At 40.3% G+C, this 16,288-nt stretch overlaps 10 protein-coding genes across 10 annotated transcripts; 4 read left to right on the top strand and 6 right to left on the bottom strand.

Annotated features, from left to right (window-relative positions):
- Positions 1-1,728: 1,728 nt before the first annotated feature.
- LOC128745944 (histone H2B-like) lies at positions 1,729-2,121 on the bottom strand. The gene has a single exon (XM_053843002.1). It carries the CDS (start codon positions 2,101-2,103, stop codon positions 1,729-1,731), a length of 375 nt encoding a protein of 124 aa, XP_053698977.1. The 5' UTR covers positions 2,104-2,121.
- A 243-nt stretch (positions 2,122-2,364) lies between these two features.
- LOC128745865 (histone H2A-like) lies at positions 2,365-2,739 on the top strand. The gene has a single exon (XM_053842933.1). The coding sequence runs from the start codon at positions 2,365-2,367 to the stop codon at positions 2,737-2,739; it is 375 nt and encodes a 124-aa protein (XP_053698908.1).
- A 1,029-nt stretch (positions 2,740-3,768) lies between these two features.
- LOC128745925 (histone H3) lies at positions 3,769-4,209 on the bottom strand. The gene has a single exon (XM_053842989.1). The coding sequence runs from the start codon at positions 4,177-4,179 to the stop codon at positions 3,769-3,771; it is 411 nt and encodes a 136-aa protein (XP_053698964.1). The 5' UTR covers positions 4,180-4,209.
- Positions 4,210-4,469: 260 nt separating this feature from the next.
- Positions 4,470-5,306, top strand: LOC128745903 (histone H4). The gene has a single exon (XM_053842971.1). It carries the CDS (start codon positions 4,470-4,472, stop codon positions 4,779-4,781), a length of 312 nt encoding a protein of 103 aa, XP_053698946.1. The 3' UTR covers positions 4,782-5,306.
- A 190-nt stretch (positions 5,307-5,496) lies between these two features.
- Positions 5,497-6,399, bottom strand: LOC128745827 (histone H1-like). Its single transcript, XM_053842902.1, has one exon. It carries the CDS (start codon positions 6,397-6,399, stop codon positions 5,749-5,751), a length of 651 nt encoding a protein of 216 aa, XP_053698877.1. The 3' UTR covers positions 5,497-5,748.
- A 4,411-nt stretch (positions 6,400-10,810) lies between these two features.
- Positions 10,811-11,219, bottom strand: LOC128745934 (histone H2B-like). The gene has a single exon (XM_053842997.1). The coding sequence runs from the start codon at positions 11,199-11,201 to the stop codon at positions 10,827-10,829; it is 375 nt and encodes a 124-aa protein (XP_053698972.1). The 5' UTR covers positions 11,202-11,219; the 3' UTR covers positions 10,811-10,826.
- A 240-nt stretch (positions 11,220-11,459) lies between these two features.
- Positions 11,460-11,855, top strand: LOC128745858 (histone H2A-like). Its single transcript, XM_053842930.1, has one exon. The coding sequence runs from the start codon at positions 11,460-11,462 to the stop codon at positions 11,832-11,834; it is 375 nt and encodes a 124-aa protein (XP_053698905.1). The 3' UTR covers positions 11,835-11,855.
- Positions 11,856-12,865: 1,010 nt separating this feature from the next.
- On the bottom strand, positions 12,866-13,306 carry LOC128745912 (histone H3). Its single transcript, XM_053842978.1, has one exon. It carries the CDS (start codon positions 13,274-13,276, stop codon positions 12,866-12,868), a length of 411 nt encoding a protein of 136 aa, XP_053698953.1. The 5' UTR covers positions 13,277-13,306.
- A 179-nt stretch (positions 13,307-13,485) lies between these two features.
- LOC128745896 (histone H4) lies at positions 13,486-14,517 on the top strand. Its single transcript, XM_053842966.1, has one exon. It carries the CDS (start codon positions 13,495-13,497, stop codon positions 13,804-13,806), a length of 312 nt encoding a protein of 103 aa, XP_053698941.1. The 5' UTR covers positions 13,486-13,494; the 3' UTR covers positions 13,807-14,517.
- LOC128745802 (histone H1-like) lies at positions 14,469-15,646 on the bottom strand. Its single transcript, XM_053842879.1, has one exon. The coding sequence runs from the start codon at positions 15,618-15,620 to the stop codon at positions 14,967-14,969; it is 654 nt and encodes a 217-aa protein (XP_053698854.1). The 5' UTR covers positions 15,621-15,646; the 3' UTR covers positions 14,469-14,966.
- Between the last annotated feature and the right edge of the window lie 642 nt (positions 15,647-16,288).

Below are 16,288 nucleotides of genomic sequence, written 5' to 3'. Positions count from 1 at the left end.
AATACCTGAAGCGGCATCCGGGGATTTGCAAAAAAAAGTTATCACAAGACTTCCGAAAACTGGAGCAAAAATCACCAAGGACCAAAGTCGTTTGATGCTTCCTGGAGAAAGAAGAAACCCTTAAAGAAATTACCGTTGACTTGACGTGACGTTGTTTCGATCATCAATCATTCTCAGCGTCTTTTTAATTTCGATGAATCGGGTTTCCAGCTCGTACCAGCTAGGCTTAAGGCGCTCGGTGTGACGCTCGTGCCAGCAATGTTCGCTTTGTGAATAACAACTGTGACAAAAAGAAGTGAACTTTTTGGAAGCAATCTGATGGAGAGCTTACACCCCGCCAATGATCATCTATCCCGGTAAGCGAGTAACACGTGAAATAGCTGAGAATATTGCAGCTGGTTGGTCCGTATAAATACATTGTGAACGATTTATACACATGGTTTGCGATGAAAAATGTAGTTTCCCGCTGTAGCCTTTATTGATGGGCGCAAGAAGGGTCACGTCAGTATCAAATTGACAGAGTTTAGAAAAGAAAATCATATTGGTTTCTCTTTTGTCAAACTCCACCAGGTTCCTGCAGCCATCGGAAAAAGGTCTTTTTTCGGGCCGATAAAAAACTTGGATTAAAGTTTTGCGAGCGTTCGTGAGTAATAAGCAAGGATAAACAAGGCTAATTTCGGGCAACTTGTCAGTGCTGCTATCGAGAGTTTTACAAATGCAATAGAATGCCTCAGGAATGTTTTCCTAAAGCCTGTGGAGTTTGTCCACGGAACGTTAGCGAAATTGGTTTTTGTACTTTTCCATCAGATGTATCAGAAGCCGGATTTGCCGATTAAAATGCAAATGCCATCCATAGAACAGGAGAAAACGTCGGATATTCACCACTAGCAGCTTACGTTCGTTGAAATGGGACTAGATAAAGAGGTTCTGAATATGTGAAATAGATGAGACATTATTCAATCTTCAACCAAACGGTCCCTTCGATCATATACTTATTTGGCCTAGAGTGGAGGTCATGAAAGTTGGTCGTAATCGCAAAATACAATAACATGTTCCTTGTGTGGCAGCCAGTTCAAAATGGGTAGAATGCTACAGGAAGCATCTGGCAAAGAAAAATGCATTGATTCATAAAACGTTTGAAGATAGTCAAAAAGATTAAAGGCAAACTTATTCCGAGACAGATGTTATTGCTCGAAATTATATTGCTATTAATTTAAACGATGATCAATAAAATTTAAGTCACTGATGCCAAACAAACATAGTTTAAATATGTATGAGAATATATTCAATTAGGTGCGGTGGGTATTTCGGTGATATTCAACGAATAATTTCATTTTATTCAATTTAATTTTTGAATTATCTTCTAACGTTTCAGTAGGTTATTGTATTAATGAAGGATTCCTTTTTTTATTACTTGTAAGGACTTTGGCTGTGGTAAAGAGTTTCCATATATGTATACCTAGTAGTTCTTTCGTCATTGATTTAAAAGTTGTGATTCCAAAATTGATACATTCAACAGTAATGATTCTACAGAAAATAAGAATTCGTTGGACCCCAACAGAGCAGATTTGTGGGTTAAGGTTATTTTCGGTTATAAAATTTTATAAATTTGCTATATAATGGATGAAAGTTTGACTGTGTATGCTTAAGAGAAAATTCAATCGCGTCTTCGATAATTTATTGATGGCCCTTATAAGGGCCGATTGGTATAAGCGTGGTTCGAAACGTTTACTTGGAGCTCGTGTACTTGGTGACAGCCTTGGTGCCCTCAGAGACGGCGTGCTTGGCCAATTCTCCCGGCAGCAGTAGACGAACGGAGGTCTGAACTTCGCGAGACGTGATCGTAGAGCGTTTGTTGTAGTGAGCCAGACGGGAAGCTTCAGCAGCAATGCGCTCGAAGATATCATTGACGAAGCTGTTCATGATGCTCATGGCCTTCGAGGAGATACCGGTATCGGGGTGGACCTGTTTCAGGACCTTGTAGATGTAGATAGCGTAGCTCTCCTTACGGCGTGGCTTCTTCTTTTTCTTGTCTCCCTTGGTGATGTTCTTCTGGGCCTTGCCAGATTTCTTGGCGGCTTTTCCACTGGTTTTCGGTGCCATTTCGACGGATGTTTAGATTAGCTTTCCTAACAGAAACTGATGATGTTTGCCTATGCAGACCCTCTTTTATACAAGCAGGTAACGAATCAGAAAGCCGTCCCTTTTTTCTATTTGTACCATTTCATTACCTATGTAACCCGGCCCCTTGGTCTATATTTGCCTCGTGCTTCGTTTTATATAAACGAGGGGCGAACTGTAAAACAGGCATCATTCAACACTATTTCGTTTCTACGTAACGTCGTAAACTAAAACTCTAGCAACATGTCTGGACGCGGCAAAGGAGGAAAAGTTAAGGGAAAGGCAAAGTCCCGTTCGACTCGTGCTGGTCTCCAATTCCCGGTAGGCCGTATTCACCGTCTGCTCAGGAAGGGAAACTATGCCGAGCGCGTTGGTGCCGGAGCTCCCGTCTATCTGGCTGCCGTGATGGAATACTTGGCAGCTGAAGTCCTGGAATTGGCAGGAAATGCCGCCCGTGACAATAAGAAGACCCGAATCATCCCCCGTCATCTGCAATTGGCCATCCGCAATGACGAAGAGTTGAACAAACTCTTGTCCGGTGTAACCATTGCCCAGGGAGGTGTTCTTCCCAACATTCAGGCTGTTCTATTGCCTAAGAAGACCGAAAAGAAGGCTTAAATATGTTCCGACCCCGCCATACCCGAAAACCGTCCTTATAAGGACGACAAAGTTAATGTTTGATGAGTTCAAAAAGTATTTTCCCAATATAGTATTAGGTATAACTAACATAACTTTTTTTAACAAATTCAATTGCATTGCACATTTGTTACAAAACAGTTGAATTGTCTTTTAGAAACATCTTTCACAATCGTTTAAACTAAATGCTTCTTCTACGCGGATGTTAAATAAATTTAACCCAAATGGAAATTTCATAAGCGGACTGACGTTTTTGAGTAAGCATAACTGTTTCGTTAATTTTATGCTTAAAACGGAGTGTAAATGTAAGGAACATGGTTTATGAACTAAACTTAGTTCTACTTATTTACTTGAATTTCACTTATATTTACATTTATTACATTTTCACACGGTTTGATTACAGTTTAATTCAAGTGATTCAGCCTTCTTTTCCCTTGCTTTTCATCTTTATCAGTCTATTTGCTGTTTACATTTTTGAGCGTGTTTATTTACTAAGGATAGACAAATTTTTGCCAATGGGTTTTGATGATTGTACTTAACCTCACTTTTTGCTACTTATTGATCTACCTGTACAAATCACGGATTGTTTAATCCTCAGAAGTAAGAAGTATTTGAATTTCTCGAAAATATAACCTAACTTTAACCCCTATTGACAAACTACGCGTACAATTCGCGGACTGTAGTATCTTCTGAATTAAGACATTTTGTTTTGAATTTATCACAATATTTTGTAAATTTTTGTTCAACGGTATCTATCGACGTCCGTTCATGAATGTGGTCCTTGGAGAAATATTTAGTATCATCTTTATAAATTTATTTTGAAGGATTTGAAGTTTTTTCTTGTGCGTTTTAGAGCAGATTTCCCAGCAGTAACATCTGAGAAAGTATACCTACTATATAATTTTCAGCCGGAATGTTAATGAGAAAATTCTTCTACATCTCCACAAACATATCTGTGGCCCTTATAAGGGCCGTTTGTTGTAATATGAGATCAAACGAAAGCCGATTGACTTAAGCACGTTCGCCACGGATACGGCGAGCCAGTTGGATGTCCTTTGGCATGATGGTAACACGCTTGGCGTGGATGGCGCACAGGTTGGTATCTTCGAACAGACCGACCAGATAGGCTTCGCTAGCCTCCTGCAGAGCCATGACAGCCGAGCTCTGGAAGCGAAGATCAGTCTTGAAGTCCTGGGCAATTTCACGAACCAGACGTTGGAACGGAAGCTTGCGGATCAGAAGCTCAGTCGACTTCTGGTAGCGACGGATTTCACGCAGAGCGACCGTTCCTGGACGATAACGGTGAGGCTTCTTAACTCCTCCAGTAGCCGGGGCGCTTTTGCGAGCCGCCTTTGTGGCCAACTGCTTGCGAGGAGCCTTTCCTCCGGTAGATTTACGAGCAGTCTGCTTGGTACGAGCCATTTTCGGTTTAAGGACGATGCGAACGATTTGAGAATCAAACAAAGAATGATGAGAATCGTTCGTTCGTTTTTTATTTGTTAACGGAGACTTTAAATCTTAAGATTCATTCGTCTCCGAATGATGAGAAAAACTGTTTGACCTCTTTTATACTGTATGCTCTTCTACTGTTCAACCAATCAGAAGTGAGAAACTTGGAAAATTTTCAACCCTCGCAGGTATAAAAGCGGACGTTATTACCTACTGAAGCATTAGTTTCATTCTACAGTTTGACTAGAGAATAACAAAGCAAAATGACTGGCCGTGGTAAAGGAGGAAAAGGACTCGGAAAGGGGGGCGCCAAGCGTCATCGCAAGGTTCTTCGTGATAACATCCAGGGTATTACCAAGCCCGCTATCCGTCGTCTGGCTCGTCGTGGAGGTGTCAAGCGTATCTCTGGTCTGATCTACGAGGAAACCCGAGGCGTGCTGAAGGTATTCCTGGAAAACGTCATCCGTGATGCTGTAACCTACACCGAACACGCCAAGCGAAAGACCGTCACCGCCATGGATGTTGTCTATGCTCTGAAGCGTCAGGGACGCACATTGTACGGATTTGGAGGTTAAATAATTAGGACTGCTTACAAAAAAAGGCCCTTATAAGGGCCACAATACGATGAATGAAGGTTTTAATTGAAGTTTGCTCCGTTGTTATGGAAGTAACAGTTTACGATTTTAGAGCATAAATTTGAAAGAACATTTTCAATTCAAGGCGTTTGATTTTTTATTGTGTCTGTATCAGTCAATAAAATTAAAATATTAACTTTAATTGACTATAGGTTTACATAGTCATAGCTAAATCGGTTAGAGTAAACACCGGTGCATCGGGTGTTATGCTTACTCTCACTAGTATCCCGAAGCTCTTGGCTGTCATAACATAACAAGATTACAGTGTACGAGATGATTGTCGCTCCAGTTGTAAATTATGCTATATGCCAGTGTGTGGGCCTCATGTGAAAAGGCGAAAAATAGGATACTGTGAAACATCCTTAACCTTTCAACACAAGGATCTCTAACCTACGCCGAGCTAGTGGGTATAAACAAATTTAAAATGTTATTTAACACAAAGTAAACATAAATATCAATTCATTGTGGAGGAATAGAGAAGCATTTTTCTATCAATATCAATATCACGAAGTCATCAACAAACTTGACCGTGAATTGCTTTAAATCTGACGGTTTTATTGTCGTCAGTGTACGATTGTATATAGAATAACCAGCATGACCAGCAGGGTCTAGTCTCACAAAAACGGGTTTCTATGGACGTACCTGTTCGATTTTTATTCTCAGCGAAGCAATTCCGAGCATCTTATGCATAAACAGAAAACTGATTGTCTCTGTCAGGCAGTTTCGATATGGAAATTGTTTTGTCTGAATTTTTGACTGGTAAAAAATTATGTTGATATTGAACAAAATTGTGTAATGCGTTAAAGGAGAAAAACAATCAACTTCTTCATGTATAGATTTGGTAGTTCTTAAAAGAACTGTTTGTTTGTACCAGATACTGGTAATAGGATTCATTGTCAATTAAAATTTACTTTTTGGCTGCTGCTTTTTTCGGCGCGGCCTTTTTGGCTGGAGCAGCTTTCTTTGGCTTCGGGGTCTTCGGTTTCTTGGCTGCGGTCTTTGATGGTTTAGTGGCTTTCTGCTTAGGTGCAGCAGCTTTCTTCACTCCGGCAGCCTTCTTGGCAGCTTTAGCCGGTGCGGCCTTAGCCTTCTTTTCGCCAGTTTTCTTGGCAGCGGTGGCCTTTGGTTTCTTGGCAACCTTTTTCTCGCCAGCTGGCTTCTTAGCCTTGGTCTCCTTCTTTGGCTTCTTGGCCTTCTTCTCGCCTGCTGGTTTCTTAGCGTCGGCCTTAATCTTGAATGAACCGGAAGCGCCAGTTCCCTTGGTCTGGACAAGCTTTCCCTTTTCGACGCCCGATTTCAGGGCCTTCTTGAGGAACGGAGCCAACTTTGCAACGTCGCACTTGTAGTTGGCGGCGATGTACTTCTTGATGGCCTGCAGCGAGGAACCGTTACGTTCCTTCAGGGTCTTGATAGCGGCCAAAACCATGTCGTTCACTGGAGGGTGAGTCGATGGCTTCTTCGGTTTCTTGGCGTCTCCCTTGGAGGCTTTGGCTTTCTTCGGTGCCTTAGCCGGAGAGGCAGCGGCCGGAGCAGCAACAGGAGCAACGGTATCAGCCATTATAATTTACTTTGACGATTGATGAAACAGTGTATAAAAACGATGCGGTATAAATACAGTTAATGAAAAGCTTATCCATACCTTGTTTGAGGTAAGATTCTGTCGTCCGTGCTTGGGAAAGCATTGATGTAGATAAAGAAAGAAGGGCAAATACGTGGAACACACTTTTCCGACATCACTATTTAAAATTCGTTTATTATCAAATAAATTGCGTTTATTTAGTATGGTTTTCATTCTTAAGCAATGTTTGGAATATAAACTAATAACAGTTGATGAATTGGTGACATATTTCATACAAGTCGTCATGTAATCCTGCTGCATTATTTGCTGTAAGGAAATCGTGCTCGAAGTGCTGTTTCAAAAAGTGAAATTTTTCATGTTTTTACTATTGATATGCATATTTAAAATTTGTCACCTACAAAAGAAATATATTCTCTTTTATTTAGAATTACCATGTCATTTTCACTTCCGTCGATATAAGCTGTGTCAGCTTAGAAGTTGGAAGCGGTCATGTTGTACAGCTCTATTCACGAAGCGTTATCGGAACGATAAATATGCTTTTAATTTAACAGATTAGTTTAGTTCAGTATATTTACAATAATTGAGTTATTTCAATTGAAACTGCGTACAATTTGTAAATATCATTTAGAAGAATCCCTCGTATTTTTCTGGAAATACTATTAGTCGTACAGTCAGTGTATATGAGGCTTTGATCAACTGCTTCGTCGATGTTAGCTATAGTATGGTTAAGATATGTATTAAATGTAAATTGATTAAAGTTGTTGAAAACATGGATTTTTATCAGTTTCATTCAAGTACAGAGTAAAGTAAATGCCCAAAGGTAATTTCGGTCTGCTCTCCAGATTGCAACGTGGAGAACTTTCGGTCCGTTTCTGTTTCATGATACGGAGGGACTCATGAAAATTTCAATCTATTTCATAAAAAGATTGAAGGTAATTTAATGTATAACAATGCGGCTCGTATTGAAGGAAAAAACGAAGGGAATTCAAATTCCGGCTCGTTAATCTAAACTTAAAAATCTGTTAGAAGTTGTTATGACAACATTAACAGAGAATTGGCAACGAAGAAAAAAATGAGAAGAAAATAAAAGTTAAATTTTGGATACTGAATAATAATTAAACCAAGTGAATAAATTTTTCAAGATAGGAAAAAAATCGACAAATACTCACTGGGTAATGTGAAAGGATCAATTCGTTTCCTATTTATTACTAAAGGGTATTGAGTATTGAAGATCACGATAATTTGTGAAATATATTTGTGTTTCGGAGGAGCAGATGTTCGTAAAGTAACAGTTCGTAAAGTCAATGAATCATTCGTCCTCGACAACCGCTACAAGATTGGCTGTGGCAGTGTTGGAAAAATATCATTTTTCAAAAATATCACAGAAGTATGAACGATTCAGTTTTCGGCAGATTATATCAAACCAAAATAGGAAAATTGACCAACACGCAAGTCGCTTGAAAGAGTGGGCTGCTCAATGTAAATTTGGGGATCAAACTGACAATATGATAATGGGCCAAATAGTGTTTGCTATCAAACATAAAGATAAGCTTTATGCTAAGTATCTGGAATCAAGAAACTCGTAAACTTAAATATCGGAAAGTAACAATGTAACAGAATCTTCTTATAGATAATAATGGATTTCTGTCTGTCGGGATGTTCCTTATAGAATCAACTACTGAACCAATCGGCGCGAAAATTTGCATATAGAGGTTTTTGGGGCCAGGGAAGGTTTTAATGATGGTTAGAGACCCCTCCCCCCACTAAGAGGGGGGGCTTCCATACAAATGATATACAAATTTCCTCATAACTCTAGAACTAATCAAGCAAATGGAACCAAATTTGGCATGTGAAAGTTTTCGAGGACAAGAATATTTTCTATGGTGAATTAGGACCCCTCTCCACTTTAAGAGGGGGGGCTCCTGTACAAATGTAAAACTAATTTCCTCATAATTCTTGAACTAATCAAGCAAATGGAACCATATTGGCATGTGGGTGTTTTTGGAGGGAAGCATTTTTTCTATGATGTATGTATGTACAACACAGTTTAATTTGTGGCAATACGAAGTTTGTCGGGTCAGCTAGTTGTATATAAAAAAGGAAGTAGGGAGATATGCAGTATACAGTTGAGTCTCGCGCAACATGTGAAAAGGGCCTATGTGCAAATAAGAGACTCTTTGTGTCTCCTCTCTTACGTTTGCCACGGCGACATAGATACATGTCAATGTAATTTTTCTTAACCAATAGCTAGCTAATAACACCAGCAACCGTTTCATGCAAAATTAGATCGCCGACCGAGAAGTTTTGATCTAACTCGTTTTTACTTTCAGGACGACGACACTATGCACGCTCTTACGACTTGCAAGGTACTGCGTGTGATGTTGTTCGTCCGTAAGCGTGTTATTCGCGTTTCTCAAGGTCAAAAGACTAAAAACACGAGTTTGGTCAATATCATAGGAACCGAGCCTTTCTCCGAAGACCCGCGCTGAGAAACGCGGACTAACACGCTTACGGACAAACAACGTCACACGCAGTACCTTGCAAGTCGTAAGGGCCTGCATAGTGTCGTCGCCCTGAAAGTAAAAACGAGTTAGATCAAAACTTCTCGGTCGGTGGTTTCTACAGTAGGTGGAGGAAGAGGCACAATTTGTGTCTAGAAATAGCCAAACCCATGTCGCTACGGTTAATAAGGGGGTTTGTGCAGACTCCTTTTGTCCAGCGCCTCTGTGGTACACGGGTACCAACGAGCCACATGCCCTGACGGGTGTTGTGGCTTGTGGGTTCAAATCCGGTTATAATCTCTGATTATAGCTTGGTTCGACCCATGTACCTTCCAGCATTGAACAAAAGGTAGGAGTCACAAAGACAACTTGTTAAGCGTAGCTACCTATTACCCCCCTTCCTTTCCACTTTTTCCCATCCATTTCCAAAAAATCGTTCTTTATTACTTTCCCTTACCGTCCCTTCATCAATTGTAGAACCATCGTTTCAAAAAAATATTAACTTACATAGACTAATCTCAAGATTTTAGTCTTGACCTTGGAATGAGGTCATACATATATTAATATTTTTTTTTTTTTTTGAAACGATGGTTCTACAATTGATGAAGGGACGGTAGGGGAAAGAAATGAAAATTTTTTGGCGAAGGAGGGGGAAGAGCGGAAAGGAAGGGGGGGGTATTGGTAGCTATGCTTGACAAGTAGTCATTTTGACTCCTACCTTTTGTCCAATGCTGGAAGGATTGGACAAAAGGTAGGAGTCAAAATGACTACTTGTCAAGCATAGCTACCAATACCCCCCCCTTCCTTTCCGCTCTTCCCCCTCCTTCGCCAAAAAATTTTCATTTCTTTCCCCTACCGTCCCTTCATCAATTGTAGAACCATCGTTTCAAAAAAAAAAAAAAAATTAACTTACATGCTGTATAAAGGATTGAACGTGTTTAGTAAGAGTTTATTCGTTTAGCACTGCAAAACGTGCATTGGCGAAATCCTAATAGTTCGCCATCGTATCCTGAGAGATATTCTAGAACGACGACGAATACTTCGATAGTCAACTATTTATGGTGATGTCCCCAAACCGCCCTCAATGACCAATGTTCGTATGTCAGGTCAGGCTCATCGCCTAGGAATATGACGCTATTGCAACCAATTTTACATCAAACGGTATTTGGTTACTAACTATGAATCGATCGCAGCGTGGCATCGCGCATTTACGACTTTTGAATTACATTTCGAGTTTGACGAACCGACTGAGTGTTACTAGAATTAAGTCATTGTTAATTCAGTATAGTATTATTCATTACGATTGTCAGATGAATTACTTTTAAATAAACAATTAAATGGAATAATTCAAAATATGTCCGAGTGTCCTAATAGAACTTCCGAATAACCGAAAACAAATTGGGCATGGTTTTGCTAGGCTGCTCGTAGAAACTTGCAACACACTGAAGACCATAAGTCTTAGCTGAAATACGTATACGCAAATCCTAGTAGTTATTTTCGTAGAACTAAAAGGAACTCATCTCCGATTGGTTCTGTTTTTAAATCAAAGGATTTCTCTGACCTTTCTAGTTGTACATTATGACTAGGCCATAAGATACATCAAAGAAGTTCTTAGATGTGTTCACGTGGTATTGTTTTTGATCATCGCTTGAAAAGTTCTGAATATAAGGAATATGACTCTGAAGTTTACTTTTCGGACAAACGGATAGTTTTTTGTAAAATAGGGGAAAATAACCACCAAAGCGAGGAATAAAGAAATTTGATAGATCATAATATGTAGTTTGATGTATCGGTTAGGTTAGTACTTTATTTGTTCGTTTGTGTGTAAGAAAATTCAATCGCATCTTCGATAATTTATTGATGGCCCTTATAAGGGCCGATTGGTATAAGCGTGGTTCGAAACGTTTACTTGGAGCTTGTGTATTTGGTGACGGCCTTGGTGCCCTCAGAGACGGCGTGCTTGGCCAATTCTCCCGGCAGCAATAGACGAACGGAGGTCTGAACTTCGCGAGACGTGATCGTAGAGCGTTTGTTGTAGTGAGCCAGACGGGAAGCTTCAGCAGCAATGCGCTCGAAGATATCATTGACGAAGCTGTTCATGATGCTCATGGCCTTCGAGGAGATACCAGTATCGGGGTGGACCTGTTTCAGGACCTTGTAGATGTAGATAGCGTAGCTCTCCTTACGGCGTGGCTTCTTCTTTTTCTTGTCTCCCTTGGTGATGTTCTTCTGGGCTTTGCCAGATTTCTTGGCGGCTTTTCCACTGGTTTTCGGTGCCATTTCGACGGATGTTTAGATTAGCTTTCCTAATAGAAACTGATGATGTTTGCCTATGCTGACCCTCTTTTATACAAGCAGGTAACAAATCAGAAAGCCGTCCCTTTTTTCTATTTGTTCCATTTCATTACCTACGTAGCCCGGCCCCTTGGTCTATATTTGCCTCGTGCTCGGATATAAAACGAGGGGCGAACTGTAAAACAGGCATCATTCAACGCTATTTCGTTTCTACGTAACGTCGTAAACTAAAACACTAGCAACATGTCTGGACGCGGCAAAGGAGGAAAAGTTAAGGGAAAGGCAAAGTCCCGTTCGACCCGTGCTGGTCTCCAATTCCCGGTAGGCCGTATTCACCGTCTGCTCAGGAAGGGAAACTATGCCGAGCGCGTTGGTGCCGGAGCTCCTGTCTATTTGGCTGCCGTGATGGAATACTTGGCAGCTGAAGTCCTGGAATTGGCAGGAAATGCGGCCCGTGACAACAAGAAAACCAGAATCATCCCGCGTCATCTGCAATTGGCCATCCGCAACGACGAAGAGTTGAACAAACTCCTGTCCGGTGTAACCATTGCCCAGGGAGGTGTTCTTCCTAACATTCAGGCTGTTCTATTGCCTAAGAAGACCGAAAAGAAGGCTTAAATATGTTCCGACGCCGCCATACCCGAAAACCGTCCTTATAAGGACGACCAAGTTAATGTTTGATGAGTTCAAAAAGTATTTTCTTAGTATTAGGTACTAGGTATAACTAACATATTTTTTTTTAACAAATTAAGTTGCATTGCACATTTGTTACAAAACAGTTGAATTGTGTCTTTTAGAAACATCTTTCACAATCGTTTAAACTAAATGCTTCTATGCGGATGTTAAATCAATTTAATCGAAAGGAAATTTCATAAGCGGACTGACGTTTTTGAGTAAGCACAACTATTTCGTTAGTTTTATGCATAAAACGGAGTGTAAATGTAAGGAACATGGTTTATGAACTAAACTTAGTTCTACTTATTTACTTGAATTTCACTTATATTTACATTTGTTACATTTTCACACTGTTTGATTGCAGTTTAATTAAGTGATCCAACCTTCTTTTTAACCTTGCTCTTCATCTTTATCAGTCTATTTGCTGTTTACATTTTTGAGCGTTTTTATTTACTAAGGCTACTCAAGTTTTTGCTAATGGGTTTTGATTATTCTATTTAACCTCACTTTTTCCTACTTATTGATACCTGTACAAATCACGGATGATTTTATCCTCAGAAGTAATTTGAATTTCTCGAAAATATAACCTAATTTTTATCCCTGTTTACACACTACGCGTGCAATTCACGGACTGTAGTATCTTTAGAATTAAGACATTTTGTTTTGAATTTATCACAATATTTTGTAAATTTTTGTTCAATCGTATTTATCGACGTCCGTTCATGAATGTGCTGGTGGTCCATGGAGAAATATTTAGTATCATCTTTATAAATTTATTTTGAAGGATTTGAAGTTTTTTCTTGTGCGTTTTAGAGCAGATTTCCCAGCAGTGTCATCTGAGAAAGTATACCTACTATAATTTTCAGCCGGAATGGAATGTTAAGGAGAAAATTCTTCTACATCTCCATAAACATATCTGTGGCCCTTATAAGGGCCGTTTGTTGTAATATGAGATCAAACGAAAGCCGATTGACTTAAGCACGTTCGCCACGGATACGGCGAGCCAGTTGGATGTCCTTTGGCATGATGGTAACACGCTTGGCGTGGATGGCGCACAGGTTGGTATCTTCGAACAGACCGACCAGATAGGCTTCGCTAGCCTCCTGCAGAGCCATGACAGCCGAGCTCTGGAAACGAAGATCGGTCTTGAAGTCTTGGGCAATTTCACGAACCAGACGTTGGAACGGAAGCTTGCGGATCAGAAGCTCGGTGGACTTCTGGTAACGACGGATTTCACGCAGAGCGACCGTTCCTGGACGATAACGATGAGGCTTCTTCACTCCTCCAGTAGCCGGGGCGCTTTTGCGAGCTGCCTTTGTGGCCAACTGCTTGCGAGGAGCCTTTCCTCCGGTGGATTTACGAGCAGTCTGCTTGGTACGAGCCATTTTAAGTTTGAGAACGATGCGAACGATTTGAGAATCAAACAAAGAATGATGAGAAAAACTGTTTGACCTCTCTTATACTGTATACTCTTCTACTGTTCTACCAATCAGAAGTGAGAAACATGGAAAATTTTCATCCCTCGCAGGTATAAAAGCGGACGTCATTACCTGCTGAAGCATTAGTTTCACTCGACAGTTTGACTAGAGAATAACAAAGCAAAATGACTGGCCGTGGTAAAGGAGGAAAAGGACTCGGAAAGGGAGGCGCCAAGCGTCATCGCAAGGTTCTTCGTGATAACATCCAGGGTATTACCAAGCCCGCTATCCGTCGTTTGGCTCGTCGTGGAGGCGTCAAGCGTATTTCTGGTTTGATCTATGAGGAAACCCGTGGCGTACTGAAGGTTTTCCTGGAAAACGTCATCCGTGACGCTGTTACCTATACCGAACACGCCAAGCGAAAGACCGTCACTGCCATGGACGTTGTCTATGCTCTGAAGCGTCAGGGACGTACTCTGTACGGATTTGGAGGTTAAATAATTAGGACTGCTTACAAAAAAGGCCCTTATAAGGGCCACAATACGATGAATGAAGATTTTAATTGAAGTTTGCTCCGCTGTTACAGAAGTAACAGCTTACGATTTGTTTAGAGCATAAATTTGAAAGAACATTTTTAATTCAAGGCGTTTGATTTTTTATTGTGTCTGTATCAGTCAATAAAATTAAAATATTAACGTTAATTGACTATAGGTTTACATAGTTATGCTAATGTTATGCTTACTCTCACTAGTATCCCGAAGCTCTTGGTTGTCATAACATAACAAGATTACGGTGTACGAGATGATTGCCGCTCCAATTGTAAATTATGCTATATGTCAGTGTGTGAGCCTCATGTGCAAAAGCGAAAAACAGAGTACTGAGAAACATCCTTAACCTTTCAACACAAGGATCTCTAACCTACACCGAGCTACTGGGTATAAAACAATACAGCAGCGCATAGATGAGTCAAATATTAGTATCTCCTGTGAACATCGGATCTTGCGAGTTATTATAAATTAGTAGAATAGTTCTAGCACAAGTAGGCTTCTTGTTATTGTAATTCAATTACTGATGAGCACTTTCCGCAATGTAAAACAAATTATCGATAGAGTGAAATTCAAATATCGATAGAGAAAGCAAAAATATTGTAAGCCCTTTGAAATTTAAAATGTTATTTAACACAAAGTAAAAATAAATATCAATTTAATGTGGAAGAATAGAGAAGCATTTTTCTATCAATATTTCTTGGGCACGAAGTCATCAACAAACTTGACCGGGAATTGCTTCAAATCTGACGGTTTTACTGTCGTCAGTGTACGATTGTACATAGAATAACCAGCATGACCAGCAGGGTGTCTAGTCTCACAAAAACGGGTTTCTATGGACGTACCTGTTCAATATTTATTCTCAGCGAAGCAATTCCAAGCACATCTTATGCATAAACAGAAAACTGATTGTCTCTGTCAGGCAGTTTTGATATGGAAATTGTTTCGTCTGAATTTTTGACGGGTAAAAAATTATGTTGATATTGAACAAAACTGTGTAATGCATTTTTGGAGAAAAATAATTAACTTCTTCGTGTACAGATTTGGTAGTTCTTAAAAGAACTGTTTGTTTGTACCAGATACTGGTAATAGGATTCATTGTCAATTAAAATTTACTTTTTGGCAGCTGCTTTTTTCGGCGCGGCCTTCTTGGCTGGAGCAGCTTTCTTTGGTTTGGGGGTCTTCGGTTTCTTGGCTGCGGTCTTTGATGGTTTAGTGGCTTTCTGCTTAGGAGCAGCAGTCTTCTTCACTCCGGCAGCCTTCTTGGCAGCTTTAGCCGGTGCGGCCTTAGCCTTCTTTTCGCCAGTTTTCTTGGCAGCGGCGGCCTTTGGTTTCTTGGCAACCTTTTTCTCGCCAGCTGGCTTTTTAGCCTTGGTCTCCTTCTTTGGCTTCTTTGCCGCCTTCTTCTCGCCAGCTGGTTTCTTAGCGTCGGCCTTAATCTTGAACGAACCGGAAGCGCCAGTTCCCTTGGTCTGGACAAGCTTTCCCTTTTCGACGCCCGATTTCAGGGCCTTCTTGAGGAACGGAGCCAACTTTGCGACGTCGCACTTGTAGTTGGCGGCTATGTACTTCTTGATGGCCTGCAGAGAGGAACCGTTACGTTCCTTGAGGGTCTTGATGGCGGCCAAAACCATGTCGTTCACTGGAGGGTGAGTCGATGGCTTCTTCGGTTTCTTGGCGTCTCCCTTGGAGGCTTTGGCTTTCTTCGGTGCCTTAGCCGGAGAGGCAGCGGCCGGAGCAGCAACAGGAGCAACAGTATCAGCCATTATAATTCACTTTGACGATTGTTGAAACTTGAAACAGTAAGAAAAACGATGCGGTATAAATACGGTTAATAAAATGTTTACCTATACATTATTTGTGGTAAGATTCTGTCGTCTGTGCTTGGGAAAGATTTGATGTAGGTAGAGAAAGAAGGAAGAATACGTAGAACACACTTTTTCGACATTGCTATTTGAAATCTTTTGATTGTTAAATAGTTTGCGTTGTTTTAGAATGGTTTTCGTTCTTAAGCAATCAAAGGTAGCTAAACTATCCGCAGTTGATGAAAAAACTGTATATTTTAATAAAATAGTCACGTAAATTGGCTCCTTAGTTTGCTATATCGTAATCATGATTGAAGTATTGTTAGAAAAAGCAAGTTTTTAAATAATTTCGCTATAGATTCGCTATATAGTGGTTGGTTATCTAAAACCTAAATATGTTATCTTCAGTTTTAGGTAATTATGTCATTCCCTGACCATTAGGTTGTAGCTATATCAGCTCACAACTTGAGACCAGTGACGTACCACTCCTATAGTCTCAAGGCACTATGCAGATTGACAAAAATCCTAATAAATGTTTATTTTTCAATTTTAATTTAATTTACTATTGTAAAATTAAAATGTTATTGTTGCTTAGAATTTCAGACGTTTGTGGTTGTTTCCCGAACGAC

Source organism: Sabethes cyaneus, chromosome 1 (assembly GCF_943734655.1).
Source record: "Sabethes cyaneus chromosome 1, idSabCyanKW18_F2, whole genome shotgun sequence".
NCBI classification, from domain to species: domain Eukaryota; kingdom Metazoa; phylum Arthropoda; class Insecta; order Diptera; family Culicidae; genus Sabethes; species Sabethes cyaneus.
The sequence above is the reverse complement of the archived record's forward strand: the minus strand, read 5'-3'. Positions and strand labels throughout refer to the sequence as shown.

What these genes read in the sequence shown, in the direction of transcription:
- LOC128745944 (XM_053843002.1), bottom strand. Translation starts at nt 2,103, where the DNA reads ATGGCACCGAAAACCAGTGGAAAAGCCGCCAAGAAATCTGGCAAGGCC.
- LOC128745865 (XM_053842933.1), top strand. Translation starts at nt 2,365, where the DNA reads ATGTCTGGACGCGGCAAAGGAGGAAAAGTTAAGGGAAAGGCAAAGTCC.
- LOC128745925 (XM_053842989.1), bottom strand. Translation starts at nt 4,179, where the DNA reads ATGGCTCGTACCAAGCAGACTGCTCGTAAATCTACCGGAGGAAAGGCT.
- LOC128745903 (XM_053842971.1), top strand. Translation starts at nt 4,470, where the DNA reads ATGACTGGCCGTGGTAAAGGAGGAAAAGGACTCGGAAAGGGGGGCGCC.
- LOC128745827 (XM_053842902.1), bottom strand. Translation starts at nt 6,399, where the DNA reads ATGGCTGATACCGTTGCTCCTGTTGCTGCTCCGGCCGCTGCCTCTCCG.
- LOC128745934 (XM_053842997.1), bottom strand. Translation starts at nt 11,201, where the DNA reads ATGGCACCGAAAACCAGTGGAAAAGCCGCCAAGAAATCTGGCAAAGCC.
- LOC128745858 (XM_053842930.1), top strand. Translation starts at nt 11,460, where the DNA reads ATGTCTGGACGCGGCAAAGGAGGAAAAGTTAAGGGAAAGGCAAAGTCC.
- LOC128745912 (XM_053842978.1), bottom strand. Translation starts at nt 13,276, where the DNA reads ATGGCTCGTACCAAGCAGACTGCTCGTAAATCCACCGGAGGAAAGGCT.
- LOC128745896 (XM_053842966.1), top strand. Translation starts at nt 13,495, where the DNA reads ATGACTGGCCGTGGTAAAGGAGGAAAAGGACTCGGAAAGGGAGGCGCC.
- LOC128745802 (XM_053842879.1), bottom strand. Translation starts at nt 15,620, where the DNA reads ATGGCTGATACTGTTGCTCCTGTTGCTGCTCCGGCCGCTGCCTCTCCG.